Below are 20,928 nucleotides of genomic sequence, written 5' to 3' on the forward strand. Positions count from 1 at the left end.
AACCGTGCAGGAGTTTTTATCTTTTAGTATTCACAATTATTTAAAAAATAAAAAAATATGAAACAGTGAAGCACCTCATTTTTGAATCACAAAATGGAAAATCCAACACAATTCAATGAAAGTGATGTTTTGGAGCTTTACGCTTGTTTTTCTAATTTCTACGTTGAATCCTCCGGTGCTCTTATTACCCCCTCAGGTTATTCTAAGTTTTTGTCTCCCTGGAACGAAGTTGTCGTTGTTGTTTGTTAAGATAAACGACGAAACTCCTTCCTGAAACGTTAATTAATGGGCAAAATAATTTTTTTTCTCTTACTCATAAATTTAATTTGAAAAGAAAATTTCTAGTTTAACAAGGGAAACAACGATCACGTACTTTCATACATGACTTCATTTTAATAAGTAGGGCCTGTGATTAATAAGCATAACAGTTCATGATCTTCCACACAGAACTCTGAAATTTATATAAATTTGGTGATATAATACTACTCAACTTCTGTCATGCATCACCTTGGGAGACATATGGTTGGTTATATGTTACACACACTTACACTGACATTTCTTAGAAGAAAAGGTCTGGTGTGAAGTGTGAACGGTGGAAAATGTTCCATGCTTTGGAATATTATACATTGAAATAGTCGCATTAAACATACACGGCAATAATAGTAGTACAAACCAGTAACCGTTGATCGTTGGTTGATGTCACCGTTACCTTTCTTACGTGTTCTGCATGTTGTCGTCTTGCCATAAATACAATACAATGATTAAATTTTTCTGCATTTTTGTTGGTGTACTACTCAATAATCATGAACTATTTTTTCATCCATTTCCATGTTTATAAATCATCAAACATGATATTATTGTTATTCTTATTAGTTCTTCACCAACAATACTATTTCATCAAACCTATATACTCCTACTCTCGTATAGAAGATTTAGCAATCAACTGTGGCTCTTCCTCTGAATCATCAAATTTTATTGTAGCTAATAACCGATCTTGGATTGGAGACACTACCAATTCGAAACATTTTTCTGTCTTAGAATCATCACCACAGAAGAATCAATCTTCAATATCTGTTACTACTCCTCATCATGATCATCCTTATGGCACAGCAAGAATCTCTCGCTATGAATTCACATATTCATTTCATGGTGTCACTCCTGGTCACAAGTTCATTAAGCTTCACTTCAACCCTGCTTCATACCCCAATTTCCATCCTTCTAAGTCCATGTTTTCTGTGAAAGCAGGACCTTATACTCTTCTCAAGGACTTCAACGCTTCAAGTGCTGCTCAAGAACAACAAGATCATCATCATAATAGTGATCCAAACAAGATTCTGCTTATTGAGTATAAGCACTGCATAAAAGTTGAACCAGGTCAGAATCTAACCTTGACCTTCATCCCAAACACCACTCATAAAGATTCTTATGCCTTTGTTAATGGGATTGAGGTCATGTCTTTGTTCAAGTACCATGATCAATGCAACAAGCAAAAGAAATCAAGGTTCAGATTTTCTGAGGTAGTTCATGATGAAGAGTCATGCATGAATTGTTCACCATCAGCACAACCACCACCATCGCAGCCACAAAAGCCTGCAATATCTGGTGTTGTTCTTTACTGTGTCATTGCAGTTTCTGTTTTCATTTCGATGTCTTCTATTTTCCTCTTATGTATCTGGGTTTGGAGAAACTCTAGAATGAAGCACAAGGCCAAGATGGAATTGATCTATGAAGAGACAACAAATTCAAGAAAATCATCAATAACACTGGCCTCAGGGAACTCATGTCGTTGCTTCTCAATCATTGAGATAAGTGCAGCCACCATCAACTTCGATGACATCTTTGTTGTTGGTGTTGGAGGTTTTGGCAAAGTTTACAAAGGCTATATCGATGATGGCACGAAGCCTATCGCCATCAAGCGCTTCATCCCTGAAAATGGTGTGCAAGGTGTTCAAGAGTTCAAGAACGAGGTTGAAATGTTGTCTCAACTTAGCCACCCTCATTTGGTGCCTTTGATTGGTTATTGCAACGACGAAGACGACATGATAATCGTCTATGATTTCATGGCGAATGGGACCCTCCGGGATCATCTGTATGGGACCTGTAATGCACCTCTTTCATGGAAGCAAAGACTTAAGATATGCATAGGGGCAGGGCTAGGATTGGAATATCTCCACAGTGGAGCAAAATTCAAGATCATTCATCGTGATGTGAAGACATCAAATATCTTGTTGGATGAGGAATGGGTGGCTAAGGTTTCTGATTTTGGGTTGTCCAAAATTGGACCAAATGGGGAGTCAAAGTTTCATGTTAGCACAGAGGTTAAGGGTAGTCTTGGATATTTAGACCCTGAATACTCAAAGACTAAGAGGTTGACTCATAAATCTGATGTGTATTCTTTTGGTGTGGTGTTGCTTGAGGTGTTGTGTGGTAGGGCACCTTTGCTTAGAAAAGTTGAGGGACCAAAGAGGTGCCTTGTGGAATGGGCAAGGTCATGCCAAAGTGAGGGACCCCATGCCATTGACCAAATGGTTGATCCGTTTATTAGGGGCAAGATTGTCCAAGAATGTTTGGGCAAGTTTGTTGAGATGGCACTGAATTGTGTTGTTCATGAAGGAAATCAGAGACCATCAATGGGACAAGTGGTGGAGGGACTTGAACTTGCCTTGCAGCTTCAACTAAGATCAGAAGACTGATGCTTGTGTCATCTTTTGACCACATGCTAATATGTTTTGTTATATATATCAGCAAGAGTGTCCCACAGTGACATGCATTTTTGTACCTTATGGTTAATTTATTTATGTGCTTGTAAATAATTATGTTGATGACAGTGTTGACTGTTGAGGTTTTTTCACCAAGATCATAGTAGCTAGATGAAAAACTTTCAGATAACTCAGCATATCAAAACAAGTATTGGTATATACAACTTTTCTCCAAAGTTGTAGTGTGTGATCCAAATATCCAATTACAGTTGCAAGCAATAATGATTTGAAATGAATTAAATGTAAATTGACAACACTATGCACTAGCCAACAATCATTCTGCTTTCTATGTTGATGAACAAGCTTGTGAAGTTGATCCACTCTGCAAACAAAGAATCAGAATTAGTTTTACTAGCTCCATAGTAATATTTTTCTGTTTCTTATAATAAGTCAAGAAAAGCTTTACCTGACATGCATGAACATCATCACATCCACACAATAGCTTCCCATTGAGAGTGTCCACTGCTTGAAAAGAACCTCCTCCCTCACTTCTCTGCATAATAACAATATGAGATTATGAGTATTATTCTCATGATGATGATTTGATGATTTAGCTGCCAATACATTTGAAAACAAAAACCAACCTTGTAGAAATCAACAGCAACAAAATTAGCCCAACGGTTACCAGAATCACCATAACAAGTTTTTAGCATACCAATTAATGCTCCAGAGTTCTCTTTACATGTGATTAACTTAATTGGAGTAGTTTGGAAATAGTTTACCAACACCAATGATTTGCTTTTGTCATTAAGAGGAGATGACTCTGCCCTGTTTGGACAGCTTCCATTTTTCATTCCACCATCTCCATCTGCACAATTTAGATTAACATTTGTATATAATTTATATCAAGATACATTTAGTTTTGAATATAATACGTTGTCGTGTTCCCTTACACTGATTTTCAACCATGTAATTCCACTGGTATGCAATGCCTTCACTTTGTTCCTTAGACTTGATAGAAGTGAAGACTAGTAATCTTTGGTTTTTGGCAACCATGTCACTAACAAGAGGCCAATCTCCACCATTTTTTGGCATCCTACTCAGAGGGAACCAATACTTCATTAGTCCAGCATCAGTGAAAACCTTTGTCAAACCATTTGGGGTATGAACATAATCTTCCAATATAATTGTGACAATTTCTGATGGATTTGCTGAAAGAAAAGCTTCAATTTCCTTCAGTGTGTCTATAGCAGGTTCCTGCTAGTTAATTACGTATTAGAATCTTGCTGCAGATGTAGTGATTAAGAATGTTAAAAAGTTCTTCAACAAAGTAGGTAGGAAAGCATAGACCAAATGAAAAAAATGGAATTATTTACATACAAAAGCTGTGAAGTCATAGCAATTGCCTCCAAATGAATGGCATAACCAAACATCCCCCTTAAAATCATATGTATCCAGCATTAGTGCTCTAACTCCATTCTGCAAATTAATCATTATATTGATGAAACAAAATGGAGGGTTATAAACATTGCTTATAACACATATATGGTTGTGAACAATAATATCTCACATTAAGTTGTTGTGTAACATTGTCTTCTTGGTTGGTGACTGTGACACGTGGCACGCCTGTGTGAGATGGCTCCCCTTCGATTGCATATGAATTGTGTGTTGTCAAGAATGCATATTTGTTGAACGGTAGAGAATTGTTCTATATATCCATACACAAGGAAGAAAAATTAAGTATGGAATAATATCAAATTTTCTTGTCTATTTGACTAAAAGCAAATAAAATAAATTGTTTATTAATCTTTCACTGGATTTACTTTCTTTTTTCCTGGTCAAAATATTCAAGAATTTACTGTTTTGTTTCTGTGTTGCTTAGCCGGCCATGAACATAGCTACATAAGACTTTTTCTTAGACACACAAATATTATAAATTAAAAAAATAAAACCAAAACATATGACTTTTTCATAATAACCTTCCAACAGATTGGACTGATCTGATAACGATACACTAACAGATTCAGATGTTTATCATAGCTCTTCATTTCTTAATACAAAATTAAAATTGACTAAAAACTCAGCAAAACAAAAATATAAGAGAATGTAGGATAATGTAACATGAGAGAAATGGATGGTATGGTTTGTGTTTTTCTTTTTTCTTTTTTCTTTTTTCTTTTTTCTTTTTAATGTTTTCTGTTTTTAAAATTTTGTAAAAAACATAAAAAAAAAAGAAAATATAATTTCATTATTTTTACTATTTTTTTTTGTCACAAAATTAAAAAAAACAAAAATGTGAAAATAAAAACACATAAAAATAGGGTCTGGATTTCTGGGCACAAGGACAATACCCTAGTGACACAACCACCATGGTTGGCATTGATGCATGCCAACCACCTTGTATATGTTTATCATAAATAAAAGTGTGCCGGTGCTAATATTTTAATAAAAAAACAATTAAAATGAATCCAGAACAGTGAAGATATAATATAGAATAATAGATAACTTACTATGAGCTTGAATTGATTAGTGATTGATGATCTGACACACCTTGAGCCTGTGAACCCAAATGGACATGAGAAACAATACAGTCCACTTCCACAATCTTTATCAGATGAACACTCATCAAGTAGCTAATAAAATCAATACAAAGCAATAATAATTGAATAAATAACTTCATGATAGGTTTCATAAATTAAAATTAAAGCAGCATATATAGTGAGAGGGATACAAATACAAACCCTGCAAGTTCCATTAGAACAAGCAGCTGAAATATTGTAAAACAATGATGGGAGAATAACCATAAGCAAGCAGAGAAGAGAACCCATATTGTGAAAAATAACAATGATAATATCAATGATGGGGTTTTATTGAGTTGGCTGAGAAAACGAAATTCATGGGATTGTCATGTTTATAAAAATCTTATATAGGAAATTTTATTTGGACATTGGGATATTCTTCCATATACGCCTAATGTTCATTAAAGCCTTGCCACATAGGCCTATTGACATGGCAAAACTTCAAATTATTATTCTTCATCATGGGAATGGTCTTTGAACCTTTAATATTTGGAATGATGTGGATACTAATAAGAGATTATGCGAGGAAGAAATTGTTTTATCAAAATAAATATTGTTTTGTAGAAATCTACCGTGTAACATTGGCAGAATTTTGCGTGTTTCTTTGGAATATTATCAGCATAATAAAACGTAAGGGTGTTGTTTAATGGGGGTATGTCTAAAACGAGCTCAACCATTATGTGCTTATTGAATGAGCCACACTTATATAGGCCATTAGATTTTATTAGATGAAAATTAAAGGCTAATATAAAACAAGAGCATTGATGGACTCTAATAAATATAGAATATCTTAGCATATAAATAAATGCTTTAAATAGCAATACTTTAATACACAATACTCTAAACGGCAACAAAATCTTTTATTCTTTAATAATTAAATATAAAATATATAAATACAAAATATATGAGTATTTTTTATTTAATAAAATAATTATTATGCAAAACTTTTTTATAATATTAAAAAATTATATTAAAATAATATTTTAAACAGTAACATAAAAATATAAAATTATTAAAATTTATTTTATATTACTTGATAAATAATTAGATTATTATATTCAAAATTTATTAACTAATTATTTTTATTAAAGATATTATTATATAATATAATTTTTTATAAAAATATTTTTAAAAAATAATTTATTTAAAATATTATATATATTACATGAAAATATTTTTTTTATTATTTTTTTTAGAAAAAAAATAATATAATTTTAAATACATACCTAAATAAAAAGGTTAATATTTTCATGTATTATATATAACATTTAAATAAATTTTACTTTTACAAATATTTTGATAAAAAATTATATTATATAATAATATATTTAACAAAGTAATTAGTTAATAAATTTTAAATATAATAAACTAATTATTTGTCAAGTAATATAAAATAAACTTTATTTATTTTATATTTTTTGTTGTAGTTTAAAATATTTTTTTAATATTATGAAAAAAATTGTATATAATAATTAATCTTAATGAATAAAAAAACTTATATTTTTGTATTTATATTTTATATTTTTTAAAACAAAATTTTTTTATCTTTATATAATAAAATATGTGATAATATGGTAAAACGGGTTGAATTCGTCGGGCCGACCCGTCGAATTCGCTAAAAAATGTGGGTTGGGTTAGAATTTGAAACTGTCAAATTAAAAAGAATCGCTAAATTATGTATATATGTTCCAATTATGTGATTTTATTTATTTTATTTTACAATTTCGTATATATGTTCAAATTATATGACTTATTTTTTAAAACAAAGATGGTTCTATTGACAAATATTATTTTCAATAATTTTATTAAAGTTAAAAATTTAAAAAAATAATAAAAAATTATATTATAATTTGACTATTTTTTATTTGTAATTAATTATTTAATTATTATTTTTTAGTTAATTTTAATTAATTTTATTTTTCAAAAAAAAAGTCAAACGACTAGCATTTTGTACCCACTTTAGTTGGCGGGGCAGGCCAGCCCGTCCCGTTTAAGGTGCCGACCTAGGTGAGGCGGGGCGGATTAGGGCGAGCCGGCCCGCATTGCCACCCCTAATATATATATAGAGGGGTGGCAAGCGGGGAAGTCTGTCCCGCCAGAAGCCCGCCCCGCCCCACCTAGTGAGGCGGTCCCAAAATCCTAGCCCTCTCCGCCTAATGGCGGGCTGGCGGGCCGGAGGGCATAGCCCGTCAAATATCCTCTTTTTTTTTACTTTTAAATATTAAATAATATATATAAAGGCATAAAAAATCTCTCCTATTTTTTACTTTTAACTATTATAATTTCTAAAAGTATAAACAAATTATAATTTTTATATTCACAAACATTAAAGTCTTTGTAATTATAAATATCTAATAAATATAAATATAAACCAAGTTTTCATCCAAAACATAATTATAAATATTGTTCCCAAAGCAAAATAAACATAATCCAAAATATGATTATAAATATTGTTTCTAAAACAAAATAAATATAATCCAAAATACTCAATTTTTATCTTCATTCTCTTATAAGTTAGGTTGGGAGAAGTTGGGTTTTGGCAAAAAAAAATTGTAAAAATACCCATTGCTAAAAAAATACTAAGCCCGGCGGGGAAACCTGCCCCGCTCCGCCAAAGCCCGTGGTTTAAGTGGTGCAGGTTAGGCGGGCTTTTGCTATTTGGCGGTCCCAATTTTTCAACCCAACCTGCTTTTTTGGCGGGTTACGCGGGCCGGCCCGGCGGGTTTAGGCCCGTTTGCCACCCTTATATATATATACTATTTAGTAATTTTTTTATATATTAAATAATTATAATCATATAATAACATTAAAATCAGAAAACATATTAAATCTATTACAGTATAACTATTTAAAATATCATTTTAATATAATCTTTTAATATTATAAAATAATTTTGCATAAAAAATTTGTGAGTTTGGCAAATTCTTTTAATTTGACCGGTTTTAAATCCTAGTCCGACCCACTTTTTTTAGCGAGTTCGGTGGGTCGGCTCGACGGACTCGACCCGTTTTGCTACCCCTAATATATATTAAGAAGATTATCACATATTTTACTATATAAAGGTAGAAATTTTTTGTTCTAAAAAAATATAAATTAAATAAATACAAAAAAAATAAATTTTTTTATTCATTAAAATTAATTATTATGCAAATTTTTTTATAATATTAAAATGACATTTTAAACTACAATATAAAATATAAAATAATTAAAATTTATTTTATATTACTTGACAAATAATTAGATTATTATATTTAAAATTTATTAACTAATTACTTTATTAAATATATTATTATATCATATAATTTTTTATCAAAATATTTGTAAAAGTAAAATTTATTTAAAACGTTATATATAATACATGAAAATATTAATTTTTTTATTTAGGTATGTATTTAAAATTATATTATTTTTTTAAAAAAATAATAAAAAATAATATTTTCATGTAATATATATAATATTTTAAATAAATTATTTTTTAAAAATATTTTTATAAAAAATTATATTATATAATAATATCTTTAATAAAAATAATTAGTTAATAAATTTTGAATATAATAATCTAATTATTTATCAAGTAATATAAAATAAATTTTAATGATTTTATATTTTTATGTTACTGTGTAAAATATTATTTTAATATAATTTTTTAATATTATAAAAAAGTTTTGCATAATAATTAATTTTATTAAATAAAAAATACTCATATATTTTGTATTTATATATTTTATATTTAATTATTAAAGAATAAAAGATTTTGTTGCCGTTTAAAGTATTGTGTATTAAAGTATTGTCATTTAAAGCATTTATGTATATGTTAGGATATTCTATATTTATTAGAGTCCATCAATGCTCTTATTTTATATTAGCCTTTGATTTTCATCTAATAAAATCTAATGGCCTATATAAGTATGGCTCATTCAATAAGCACATAATGGTTGAGCTCGTTTTAGACATACCCGTTTAATGGTGGCAAAATTTGAATGACAAATCACAAAATCTCACGGTTCATCTTCATGGTTAAATAATACATAAATATCTGAAAACGGTTTCCTTGACTCTTATCAATGTATGGTTTAAAAAGTAGGTTATAGTCAGTCTTGACTCTTGAGTCTCCACAGGGAAAGAACAGGACTAAAAAGTTTCCTACACTCAATTTTGAAGCTTGCACACCTTAATTGGAATTTGGAACCTAAAGGTATTTATGTGTTAGAAATATAAACATACGTATCTCCTTCTATCAGCTTAAGCTTTTGGAAAAACACAGCACGAATAATGGGTTTATTTTGCTTGTGGTGTAATCCAAGGCCAAGGGGGACAAAACAACCTTCAACCACCATAACAAGAACTTTGTCACCAATTTTCATTTGCTGAGAAACAACCAGCAACATGCAACTTCAATGAGTCTTTGATAATTGGACAAAGTGTGTTTGGCAGTACTGTTTACAAAGGTTTTCTGCAGAAAAGTGGACAGAAAATTATATTCACCAGCCACCACCATGATTCCGGTCATCGGCCTCCTCTTGCAGTGCTAGTGCTAGCTCCAGTTCAACCTCTACTTCACCTATATTTGGTCTTTCATTTGCTTCTCTGCTCAAGCATCTTTTTGTGACATCTATGAATACTGCCAAACATTCTGGTGCTATCTTTCTCCTCAGAATTGGATCAATAATCTCATCAACTGAGAATCTCTCCAACATTTCAGATATATCCACAAATGGATTCATTAAATCAAATGGATCTAGAGAGAAATCTGATGAGCTCTCCAACATGATGATTTTGTCAAAGATGGTGTGCTTGTAAGTAGTGGATACAACTTCTATTAGGACCATACCAAATGAATAAACATCACATTTATCTGTGAAGATTCTGGTTAGGACATGCTCAGGTGCTATGTAATCAGCTGAACCTATAGCAATCAATGGAAGCATTAAGTTATTCATTTGATGAAGTTATTAACAAACAATTTTGAGCATAAAGTAAATATAGTTACCCATAACCTTGTCAACTTTTACTGGTTTTGGTTTTGAATTCAAAGGTGGCCCCTGCAAGGAAAATCCAAGATGTGAGATTTTAGGTACCATGTTCTTGTCCAAAAGAATGTTATGAGGCTTCATGTCACAGTGAAAGATGGGGCACTTGGTTCCTGTGTGAAAGATAGTGTAGTCCTTTTGCTGCTCCAATGCATATTTCTAACAATTTCTTCCATGACAAATCTTCTATATTCTTGGAATATATGTAATCATAGAGAGAGCCATTGGACATGTGTTCGTACACAAGAATCTTCTCATCTTTGTGGTTGCAGAATCCTATAAGAGAGACTAAATTTGGATGGTGAAGTTGGAAGTGGAACTCAATTTCCTTCTTGAACTTCCATAGGTCGGTCTCGCGATTCAACCTCTTCAATGCCACTGTGAAATCACTTGCACCATTATGTTTGATACAACATTTATATACTCTATTATATGCTGATATTTCAGTTAAATGGTTTGCATCAAAGTTGTTGGTTGATTTCCTAAGATCTTCTAGAGAAAACTGAGGGCATAGCTCTTCAATTATTGATGGATACGGCTTCTTAGATGAACTTGCATGCTCTGAATGGCAGAAACTCAAATATTTTCCAAACATTATCCCCATATCTGACTTGCATTTCTATTTCTATGCATCTATTTATCCATTTTCTTGAAGATACAAGGCATATAATTTATAATAACATGAATGAGGAAAGTCTCCAACCTAGCAAATCTGGTAGATGTGCAGGTGAAATCTTTCTCTGTGGCAAAAGAAAGTTTCATAAATTAGTATATAGATGTGAATGAATATAACAGAAATTAGTTCTTGATACCAAGGATAGAATTGGAATTGGTGCTTTCAACATTGCTTGTAGTTGATAAGGAAGAAAAGTCCAACATGGTCAACAACACAGACTTAAGTCTAAAATCATTTGGTTGGATTTAAGTCCTTAAAATAAACACTATGGAATTTCTGAGTCAGATTTATGCAGCAATTTAAGTTGACTCAGCTTGATCCAATGTTATACAAGATTTACTTTTTACAATCCAAGAGGTGACACACTTATTTGCATATGCATCTTATCATATCATAGATTTTTAAGAAATAAATAAATAAATAAAAGCTTCATTTTTCTCAGCAAAGTTGGGACCAAGAATGCAGAAACAGTTGCAAATTTGATTTTTTCTGTCTCTTGGGATGTGCAGATGAATTAAAATAGGATAGAATATAGTTTCATTGAGAATCTATAAACACCTTGCTATTTTTTCCAGACTCATCTTTCAAGTAACTTCTGAAACCATTGTTCATTAAGTGGTATATAGTCTATAGAATATTAATTTTATCTTGGCTGAATCATCTTGTTTTCTTCCTTAACAGGGAATAAGGGAAGGGGATGAAGGAACTAATTCATAAACTCTAAATTGATTATTGAGCAACACTTACACATAAATGAACTTAAATTTATGAAATATCTATATAGCTTATGAATAGAAAAGAACCAGAAGATTATTGCAGAGACAAAGCTTCATGTAGATCCTAGCTTGATGCTGCAGTCCAAGAATGCAGTGGCTCATCCAAGGTCCCTTACAAGCTTAATTCAGTTGTAAATTTATCATGGTCGGTATTGTCTTTAATATCTTGGCGTTTTCTGTGTACCTAACTTCGACTATAACTACATTTTTTCTTTTGGTCTTGGAGGTAAAAAGTTGATAATATGTGATGAAAAATATGGTTAAGTTCATAAGAATAAGGCCCAAATTATAGAAAGTGTTTGGTGTGGTGTGTTAATGATGTAATTATGCAGATTGGGAAACAGTGAGCCAAGAAAGCTGAGGCCCAAAACAAAATTGAAGAACCTGCTGGCTAGATATTTCTTTGGAGTAGAAAAGTCCAATATGACAGCCAAAGGAATAAAAAAACAATTTTATAATCATCATGACCAAAAAAATATACACAATCATTAGAGATAAAGGTAAAGATAAAGGACAACACCCAATTCTCCAAACCTTTCAATCTAATATGAGGATTATTGAGCAAGTGAATTGAGGTGGTTTTCTGACAATTCATACAGACTACAGAGGACAAAGAACAGGAATAGAAAGTTTTCTATACTCAATTTTGAAACCTGCACACCTTATTTGGAATTTGGAACCTAAAGGCTTGGTCTCTTATTAGGTAGTCTGTGCTCTCTTCTCTCTTAACTCTTGAGTCTTCACCAAAACACAGCACAAATAATGGGTTTGTTTTGTTTGTGGTGTAATCCAAGGCCAAGGGAAACAAAACAACCTTCAACCACCCTACAAGAACTTTGTCATCAATTTTCTTTTGCTGAGATACAATCAGCAACATGTAACTTCAATGAGTCTTTAGTAATTGCACAAGGTGGAATTAGCAATGTTTACAAAGGTTTTATAAAGAAAAGTTCTACCCAAGTTGCCATCAAACGCTGCAACAAGGAATCTATTAATAGTCTCTTAGAGTTTAAGCATGAGGCTGTTTTGCTTTGTCAGCTTCACCATCCTAATCTGATTCCTCTAGTTGGATTTTGCATCGAAAGGAATGAGCTCATTCTTGTGTATGAGTACATGTCCAATGGCTCCCTTTATGATCACATTCATGGTAGAAACTTTAATCCACTTTCATGGAAGAGGAGGCTTCAAATTTGCATTGGGGTGGCGCGTTCACTGCACTATCTTCAAACTGGAGCCAAATATGTTATCATTCACCGCAATGTTAAGACAAGTAACATTCTTTTGGATAGTAGTATGGAGCCTAAAGTTTCTGGTTTAACATTATCCAAAAGGGGACCTCTTAGTATCTCAAAGACATTGACAAGGGTGGAGTCCAGGGTGATGGGAACATGGGGATATGCTGATCCAGAATATGTGGCAACTGGTTTTTTGACTGAAAAATCAGATACATATTCATTTGGAGTAGTTTTGTTAGAAGTTTTGACTGCAAAGCTGGCACAAGACATTCACAAGGAACACTTGGAAAACTGCAATCAATCACTCAAGTCATATGCAGAGGAAATTGTTGATCCTTTTCTTAAGTCAAAGATTGCTCCAGATTGTTGGAAAACATTTCTTGACATCACTGAGAGATGTTTGCTCAAAGAGGGAAGGGAGAGGCCAGACATGGGGGAAGTGGAACTCCAACTTGAACATGCACTAAAATCTCAAGAGGAAGCTGATGCCAAGATTTGATAACTAAAGTTTTCTGATGATAGAATATGATCTAACAATAACTAGGATGCATTTCACGTTGGGTTTCAAATGTACTGAATATGTAATTTGATTGTAATTTGTAATTCAATTCATACTAAGTTTATAAATCCATAAAATTTCTAAGGTTCAAAAAGTTATTCCATTCCACAAGCAAGCCAAATACATAGAAGATACTCGATTAGTCAATCACTAATGACTCGTGTGTTGCAAAAGTCAAAAAGGGAAGGAAGAAATTTCTCTTCTCTTTCTGGGGAGCTCTAAGGAAATTAAAGTTGATAGTTGTAGGAGGTCGAATAAATATGTTGGATGAAGTTGCATTTAATGCAACACGATAACTATTTAGGGGATATTGGTATGAACGCAATGAATATTTACTTATAGGTTGTTATAGCTGAAGCAGAATCACAAAGTCAACTAATGTGGCTTTCGTTTGACTTTGTAGTCATACAAAGACAAAGACTTGCGTTTTAAGCTACCAAGCATATCATGCATTCATATGTTAGTCCAAGACCAATATTCAATCTTGTTCCAAAACACAGCACAAAAAATGGGTGTTCTTTCAGTTTTGTCTTGTTTCATTAAACCATCTTCTGATTCTAATTCAACACTCATGTCAGCAAAACCACCTTCATCCATTGTAAATGAACTTTGCCATCAGTTTTCTCTTGCAGAGATACAAGCAGCAATAGCAAGAAATCCCAACGAGTTTTCGAAACTAGGACAACCCCGTGGATTAAAGAATGTTTTCAAAGGTTATCTGCAGAATAGTAATATCCCAATTGCCATCAAGAGGTGCAGCATTGGATCATTTTCACAGCAGCTGTTCTCAGAGTTCAAGAATGAGATTGTCTTGCTTTGTCAGCTGCACCATCCTAATCTCATGCCTCTAACCGGATTCTGTATCGAAAGAAACGAGTTGATTATCGTGTATGAATACATGTCTAATGGCTCCCTTGTTGATCATCTTCATCATATAAACCATGATCCACTTTCATGGAAGAGGAGGCTTCAAATTTGCATAGGTGTGGCTCGTGGACTTCACTATCTTCACACTGGAGCCAAGCATGTTATCATCCACCGCCACATTAAGACAAGTAACATTCTTTTGGATGATAACTGGGAGCCTAAAGTTTCAGGTTTGTCACTGTCCAAAAGGGTTCCTCTTAGTATCTCAAAGTCATTGATTAGAGTGGAGTCAGATGTAAAAGGAACATTTGGATATCTTGATCCAGAATATGTAAGAACCGGAGTGCTTACTGAAAGATCAGATGTATTTTCATTCGGTGTAGTTTTGTTAGAGGTTGTGAGTACAAGAACAATACAAAAGGAACGTTTGTATAACCAGATTCATTCAATGAAATCATATGCAGAGGAAATTGTTGATCCATTTCTCAAGTCAAAGATTGATTCAGATTGTTGGAGAACTTTTGTTGACATCACTGAGAGATGTTTGGCTGAAGATGGAAGGGATAGGCCAGACATGGGGGAAGTGGAGTTGGAGCTTGAACATGCACTGCGATTGCAAGAGGAAGCTGATGCCAGGATCATTGGTTCAGAAATTTTTGATAGAATATGATTTTCTTTTTCTGAGTTGAATCCTGCTTTGGCTCTTTCTCCACTTCTTTGGAGTTCTATAAACAGAATTAAGAAAAAGCTAATATTATTTCAATAACTTTGTGGAAAATTAAGTTGATCCCTTCAAAGTCAAATAAGGAGGCTTCTGATTATGATTTGACAAAGGCGTGTGAACTACCTCATTAGTACAAGAAGATCAAGACTTGGTGTTTCTATGCCATAACTCCTCAATCTCCATCAAAACACAACACAGATGGGTTTTCCCTTCTTTTCAAGCTTGTCTTGTTTCGGTGACTCAAGTCAAAGGGTGACAAATCCATCTTCTTCTGATCCCACACTCATCTCAACAGAACCACCTTCATCTATCATAACTGAACTCTGCCATCAGTTTACACTTGCAGAGATACAATCAGTAACAAGAAACTTCGAGAAGTCTTTGGGAGAAAGCAGGTTTGGTATTGTTCACAGAGGCTATGTAGGAAATACTTCTAAACCGGTTGCAGTCAAGCAGTATAAGAAGGACTCAGGTTTTGGTTTCTTGGAGTTCAAGAATGAGGTTGTCTTGCTTTCGCAGCTGCACCACCCCAACCTCATCTCTTTGGTTGGGTTTTGCGTCGAAAGAAATGAGTTAATTCTTGTAAATGAGTTGCTTCCTAAGGGTAATCTTTATCATCATCTTCATGGTCGAAACATTCATCCACTTCCATGGAAGAGGAGGCTACAGATTTGCATAGGCGTGGCGCGTGGACTTCATTATCTTCACACTGGAGCCAAGTATACTATCATTCACCGCGACATTAAGACAAATAACATTCTTTTGGATGATAACTGGGAGCCTAAAATTTCAGGTTTAACACTGTCCAAAAGGGTATCTCTTAGGAGCTCAAAGTCATTGAAAAGGACTGAGTCAGATATAAAAGGAACATATGGATATAAAGATCCAGAGTATGAAAGAACTGGGGTGCTGACTGAAAAATCAGATGTATATTCTTTTGGGGTAGTTCTGTTAGAAGTTGTGAGTGCAAAGCCGCCACGGGAGATTTACAGGGAATACTTGGAAGACTGCAATCAGTCTCTCGAGTCATATGCAGAGAAAAATGTTGATCGATTTCTTAAGTCAAAGATTGATCCAGATTGTTGGAAAATATTTGTTGACATCACTGAGAGATGCTTGCTTGCAGAGGGGAGGGAGAGGCCAGACATGGGGGAAGTGGAGGTGGAGCTTCAACATGCACTGCAATTTCAGGAGGAAGCTGATAGAATATGATTTGGTTAGTTGGGTTTATTTCATGTATGCATACTTGTAGTTTTGGATGTAGTGAGACTGTTTTTATCTGAATTTTGATTGTCATTTAATCAATTCATGGTGGGTGTTAAACCTTTCTCAGTTCTTCTATTTCCAGAACCTGTTTCTCTTTGATCCATGTTGAAAGTAAATATAAACAAGGATGCACACAAAGCAGAAGCAAATTTTGCATGAAACATACATATCAGTGCAGTCTTTCTGCCAGAAGTATTGTAATACATTCCAGCAGCAAGCCACAACACATGGAGCCAATAGTAAAAAAATTATTCATCTATACAACAGTTCATCAATCATAGGATACAGATAGAATACAACGAATTTTGGTTTAAAACTTCAATTTCGGAAGCAAAGGAGCAAAGGATGACCCTCTTTCATCACTTGACTGCAAATAGAATACATAAAATTGTAAGCAGAAATGATCATGAAGATAATGTAATAGCAAATAACTCCAACTTTGCTTTTAAATTAATTTAATTAAGGAAAGGCTAAAAGAAAAGATATTTTGAGAGAGACAATCTTACATTGTATTTATTCGTTTAGAGTTCAGGCTTATAAGCTCAGTTCAAAAATACAATGGATGGCACATGCTGAACCTTATGGTAGTCCTCTCCATCAGTGGCAAGCCTAGTCTTGAATGATTTAGGCATCCACCTGATCTCTATCTCCCGGAGACCAGAAACAAATTTCAGTCCATCAGGAACAGTCTTTAACTTGTTACAGTCGGATATGCCTAATCGATGAAGATTTGGCATGGCTTGATTCTCCACTGTCCACTCCTCCAAATTAGGCAAGCCACGAAGTACTAAAGATTTCAGTTGAGGAAAACCATTTTGTGAGCATGCCATTTTCTTTCCAATGAACATTTCCCATCCATTCAGGAACTTGAGGTTAGGAAGCTTCTCCAGTGTTACCATTGGATCTTCCATAAGTCTAGAACCCCAGAGAGTTAACTTTGCAAGGTGTGGAGGAAATAGGCTTGCTTCCGGCAGCCTCTCGACACGTCCTTCTATCTTCAGTTTCCGGAGGGAAGGACATCCTAGCACCAACTTTTCAAGATTAACTGCCTTATCTGGGAACGACAGCATATCAGTCCTCAAGGACAATGATTCAAGGCATTCCAATCTGTCATTAGGGGGATTGAAAATCTCACAGAACTGCTCAAAGTACCTTGGATCATTTAGTACCAATTTTCTAAGTTTTTTCAACTTTAACAGATCTTTTACATTGCATTTGCTAGCAGGAAAATTGACTAATGTCTGTAAGTTGGTCAGATGTTCCAGCTGCAGTTGGTTATCATCATTGCCACACCAGCTGGGAAGATATAAATGTCTCAACCTCTTCAACTTCGATATAACATTTGGAATTTCTACAGTTGAATCCCAGCTCACTTTGCTGACTGTTTGCAAATTCAGGGTCTGCAAATTCTCCAAATTTCCCAACGAAGATGGCAGTATCTGTATGCGAGTTCTTTTTAGGCTCAGAAACTTCAGCCATATCAAGTTTCCCACTTCTTTAGGCAAGGACTGTCCCTTTTGCCCCTTAATACCTTCAAGGTCTAAAACTCTGAGAAATTTGAACTTAGCAAACAGAACTTTGATTATAGGCCAATCATTCAATCTACATTTCTTTTCATGAAAGTAGAGAAGAGATCTGAGGCGATAATTCACTAGCTCATCATGTGGAATCAACTGATCAACTTGCTGATCCAAGAACACTGCAAGTCTTCGAACTCCACCAGTTTTTCTTGCATCAGAAAGACTAGATGAAGAAGCAGAATTAGTGGTACTATTTTGTTGCACTCCACCAATGATGTAGAGAAATTGTTCCTTGGTGGCCTTTGACAAACACAAATCACGCATTAAATCATGTAGCCGACAGGTTTTAATTGTCCCTGTAGACCCCATCTGACCAACTTGAACCATGCAACGACTAATTAAGTTACCAAGATAGCGTTCGGCAACATCCTCCATAGTTTCACCCCTTTCAGTCTCATACTGAGATGAGACAACACCTTCTGCTACCCACAACTGAATTAGCTTGTTTGTTGGTATCTCAGAGTCTTCAGGGAATTGGCTTAAGTAGAGAAAACATGGTTTCAGGTGATAAGGTAAGTCATTGTAACTTAAATCCAACACCTCAGCTAATCTTGATTGCCTTTCAAGTTCCTCTCCTTTTATCAGGTAGGAAAATATATATTTATGTATTGTTTCCCACTCACTGACTGTGTCTTTCGTCGCCAAGAGCCCTCCAAGCACAATGATTGCCAAAGGCAGACCAGCACATTTCAAAACCATTTCCTTGCCTAATCTCTTGAAGTCATTGTAAACTGTGAACTCTGCAAAAGTCATACTCTTACACTCAATAAACATGAGGATGCTACTTAAAACATGCATACTTGATACTTCTACTTAAAAAGGTACATGTAAAGTTCCTACACATGCCATCTTTCAACATAAAATGTATGCAGAACCTACAGTGCTGAAGTATAAAATAGTTCATTGTTATGACATATTCTCAAAAGTAAAACGGGCCATACCCTTTGATACATCTAATTATGATAAAAAACAATGGTCTAATGTCAACAATTGAACAAAATAAATTCAGAAATTCTGCATAAGTTTAGTGGCAAGTGCAGATTAAGTCCTAAGTCCTGATAAAGCATGTGAGGAGTAATGAAACAAGCAAAATGGACAAGAGTAAGAGGATAAATATTATCCTATTAGGTACCTGGATCGTCGTTTCGTGGAAAAGCTTTCTTTTGAAACAATGCCCAACTTGCTTCTTCATTCAGGCACTTTGGCTCATGAAGCAAGCCTTTACTATCTACATGCAGAGCAATGGCTTTATTGCGCGATGTGAAAACTATCTTACTCCTTGTGTTTTCTAAAGGAAAGGCATGCTTCATTTTGTCCCAATCCCCGTTGCTCCATATGTCATCAAGGATGATCAAACATTTCTTATCTTGCTGAACTTTGTACAGCTTCTTTGCTAATTCCTCATCCCTCAATTTCATGATCTCATCCCTCTCCTCTTTGGTAGGAGAAGTAAGCTTAATCAAAATTCCTTCCCAAACTTCTCTTTTCTTGCATTGCTGAGATATATAGATCCATGCAAAACCATCAAAGTGGCGCCTAATGGCATTATGATAGTAAACTTTTTTGGCAAGTGTTGTTTTACCAAGACCACCCATCCCACAAATGAAAACTGTTCTAGAATGCTGATCTTGATTCAACAACCATTCAACCACCTGTGCTATGTCCTCCTCCAAGCCAACAATGAACTCTTCAACTATATGAGAATAAGACCATCTTAGTTCCTTTTGATTCTCAAACTCGATGTGCAATTTTTCTCTGTCTCTTTCCTCTAAACCATAAGTTTGCAGGCTTCTTGTGAGGTCAGATATTTTAGAGTTAATGGACATAATCTCAGACCCAACCTTGTGAAGATAGGTGCCTTTGTAGAGAGGATTCTTTGTTCCAACATTGATTGCATAATTCTCAATCACATCCTCGGCATCATAAGCTAGTCTTCTGATCTCTAATATCCGATCCTGGATTCTCTCATCTTGATCTTGCCTTCTCTCAGCATCTTTTAGGAAGCATTGCATCCTCCTCAGTTCAGTCTGCAATTTTTCGACATTGCTTTTCACACCACGCAACAAGTTGGCCTCTTCAACAAGTAGGTCGCTAAGCCTTTCAATTGCGAAGGACACAACCGCCTCAACCATTATAACAACTCTGTTTCCTTCAGTTATACCCAAATACTTCTCATTAGCCACAAATCAGATCTGAATTGGAGGCATAAAACATAATTAGGCCTTGACTGTCTGTCAATTAGATTTTGAAGAACAAATAGTTGTGATTCAATTACACAAATTTCTGGTTACCTAGAAAACATATCCTAGTTATTTACCTAACTAACATTATCGAATAAATAAATAAATAAATAACTATGCAGATGGAAATTTTCAAACTAAGAGAGCAAAAGGAAGGCTAAAAATGAAAGGGGTTTGTGAACTAGTTATTACCAGATTTACAAAGACTTATATAGTTATATGTCTAATATGTTCATCCTATCCTATGCTTGTTCCAGGAACAACAAAAATAGTGAAATAATAAATAGAGAAGCCGATTCAGAAAGCATGATATACAGTACAAGTAGATTTAGAGATGACCTTGGTTTTGTTGAGAATATGGAGCAGTGATTGTGAAGGCAGTGGTTCACCAATCACCAGTGATGGGTGTTGAGCATGTAAGTTTCCTCTTCCAAACTCTCTGAGCTGCGTGTAAGACTTGTTAATTGACTTTGGTGCATGCTCATTGATTGCTGCTTCATTAGTCTCAGTTATAAATTATTATTATTATTATTATTATATTACATACTTTTTGTTTGTATAGATTCTTATCTAGATATAAGTCTTATCAATTTATGTTTAGGAACTTCAAAATTGCTAATGAACCTGTACACTTGTTTCTCATATTGATTTATATATAATCGTATTTTGCTTTTCATCCATATTTATTTATTTTTTA

At 33.9% G+C, this 20,928-nt stretch overlaps 6 protein-coding genes and 1 pseudogene across 9 annotated transcripts; 4 read left to right on the plus strand and 3 right to left on the minus strand.

Annotated features, from left to right (window-relative positions):
- The first annotated feature begins 781 nt into the window (after positions 1-781).
- Positions 782-2,889, plus strand: LOC112797892 (receptor-like protein kinase FERONIA). Its single transcript, XM_072236215.1, has 2 exons — positions 782-1,149; positions 1,246-2,889. The coding sequence occupies exons 1-2, from the start codon at positions 804-806 to the stop codon at positions 2,691-2,693; spliced, it is 1,794 nt and encodes a 597-aa protein (XP_072092316.1). The 5' UTR covers positions 782-803; the 3' UTR covers positions 2,694-2,889.
- LOC112797893 (PI-PLC X domain-containing protein At5g67130) lies at positions 799-5,644 on the minus strand. Its single transcript, XM_025841004.3, has 8 exons — positions 5,441-5,644; positions 5,210-5,332; positions 4,270-4,407; positions 4,080-4,178; positions 3,653-3,956; positions 3,344-3,567; positions 3,166-3,252; positions 799-3,081 (listed from the first exon to the last, which is right to left on the minus strand). The coding sequence occupies exons 1-8, from the start codon at positions 5,525-5,527 to the stop codon at positions 3,046-3,048; spliced, it is 1,098 nt and encodes a 365-aa protein (XP_025696789.1). The 5' UTR covers positions 5,528-5,644; the 3' UTR covers positions 799-3,045.
- Positions 5,645-9,259: 3,615 nt separating this feature from the next.
- On the minus strand, positions 9,260-11,943 carry LOC112797898 (receptor-like protein kinase ANXUR2; annotated as a pseudogene).
- Positions 11,944-12,522: 579 nt separating this feature from the next.
- Positions 12,523-13,494, plus strand: LOC112797899 (receptor-like protein kinase FERONIA). Its single transcript, XM_025841011.3, has one exon. The coding sequence runs from the start codon at positions 12,523-12,525 to the stop codon at positions 13,492-13,494; it is 972 nt and encodes a 323-aa protein (XP_025696796.2).
- A 490-nt stretch (positions 13,495-13,984) lies between these two features.
- LOC112797897 (receptor-like protein kinase FERONIA) lies at positions 13,985-16,911 on the plus strand. 2 transcript variants are annotated; one of them, XM_025841009.3, is made up of 2 exons: positions 13,985-16,361; positions 16,479-16,911. In XM_025841009.3, the coding sequence occupies exon 1, from the start codon at positions 15,344-15,346 to the stop codon at positions 16,355-16,357; it is 1,014 nt and encodes a 337-aa protein (XP_025696794.1). In that variant the 5' UTR covers positions 13,985-15,343; the 3' UTR covers positions 16,358-16,361; positions 16,479-16,911. The 2 variants fall into 2 exon arrangements, with proteins under 2 accessions (XP_025696794.1, XP_072090038.1); XM_072233937.1 differs by having other exon boundaries at positions 16,494-16,600.
- LOC112797896 (receptor-like protein kinase FERONIA) lies at positions 14,063-15,091 on the plus strand. The gene has a single exon (XM_072234592.1). The coding sequence runs from the start codon at positions 14,063-14,065 to the stop codon at positions 15,089-15,091; it is 1,029 nt and encodes a 342-aa protein (XP_072090693.1).
- LOC112797894 (putative disease resistance protein At1g50180) lies at positions 16,553-20,861 on the minus strand. 3 transcript variants are annotated; one of them, XM_025841005.3, is made up of 4 exons: positions 20,571-20,861; positions 19,124-20,183; positions 16,918-18,731; positions 16,553-16,778 (listed from the first exon to the last, which is right to left on the minus strand). In XM_025841005.3, the coding sequence occupies exons 2-3, from the start codon at positions 20,121-20,123 to the stop codon at positions 16,954-16,956; spliced, it is 2,778 nt and encodes a 925-aa protein (XP_025696790.1). In that variant the 5' UTR covers positions 20,124-20,183; positions 20,571-20,861; the 3' UTR covers positions 16,553-16,778; positions 16,918-16,953. The 3 variants fall into 3 exon arrangements, with proteins under 3 accessions (XP_025696790.1, XP_025696792.1, XP_025696791.1); XM_025841007.3 differs by having other exon boundaries at positions 19,124-20,133; positions 20,571-20,859; XM_025841006.3 differs by having other exon boundaries at positions 19,124-20,140; positions 20,571-20,758.
- Positions 20,862-20,928: the final 67 nt, after the last annotated feature.

Source organism: Arachis hypogaea, chromosome 4 (genome assembly GCF_003086295.3).
Source record: "Arachis hypogaea cultivar Tifrunner chromosome 4, arahy.Tifrunner.gnm2.J5K5, whole genome shotgun sequence".
In the NCBI taxonomy this organism is placed as follows: Eukaryota; Viridiplantae; Streptophyta; class Magnoliopsida; order Fabales; family Fabaceae; genus Arachis; species Arachis hypogaea.

Coding starts and splice junctions, on each gene's coding strand:
- LOC112797892 (XM_072236215.1), top strand. CDS start 804: ATGAACTATTTTTTCATCCATTTCCATGTTTATAAATCATCAAACATG. Junction 1,150..1,245: donor ATTCACATATTCATTTCATG/GTGTCACTCCTG, acceptor CTGTGAAAGCAG/GACCTTATACTCTTCTCAAG.
- LOC112797893 (XM_025841004.3), bottom strand. CDS start 5,527: ATGGGTTCTCTTCTCTGCTTGCTTATGGTTATTCTCCCATCATTGTTT. Junction 4,179..4,269: donor ATGTTACACAACAACTTAAT/GTGAGATATTAT, acceptor ATTAATTTGCAG/AATGGAGTTAGAGCACTAAT. Junction 3,082..3,165: donor ATGATGTTCATGCATGTCAG/GTAAAGCTTTTC, acceptor CTTTGTTTGCAG/AGTGGATCAACTTCACAAGC.
- LOC112797899 (XM_025841011.3), top strand. CDS start 12,523: ATGGGTTTGTTTTGTTTGTGGTGTAATCCAAGGCCAAGGGAAACAAAA.
- LOC112797896 (XM_072234592.1), top strand. CDS start 14,063: ATGGGTGTTCTTTCAGTTTTGTCTTGTTTCATTAAACCATCTTCTGAT.
- LOC112797897 (XM_025841009.3), top strand. CDS start 15,344: ATGGGTTTTCCCTTCTTTTCAAGCTTGTCTTGTTTCGGTGACTCAAGT.
- LOC112797894 (XM_025841005.3), bottom strand. CDS start 20,123: ATGGTTGAGGCGGTTGTGTCCTTCGCAATTGAAAGGCTTAGCGACCTA. Junction 18,732..19,123: donor TCCACGAAACGACGATCCAG/GTACCTAATAGG, acceptor TGACTTTTGCAG/AGTTCACAGTTTACAATGAC.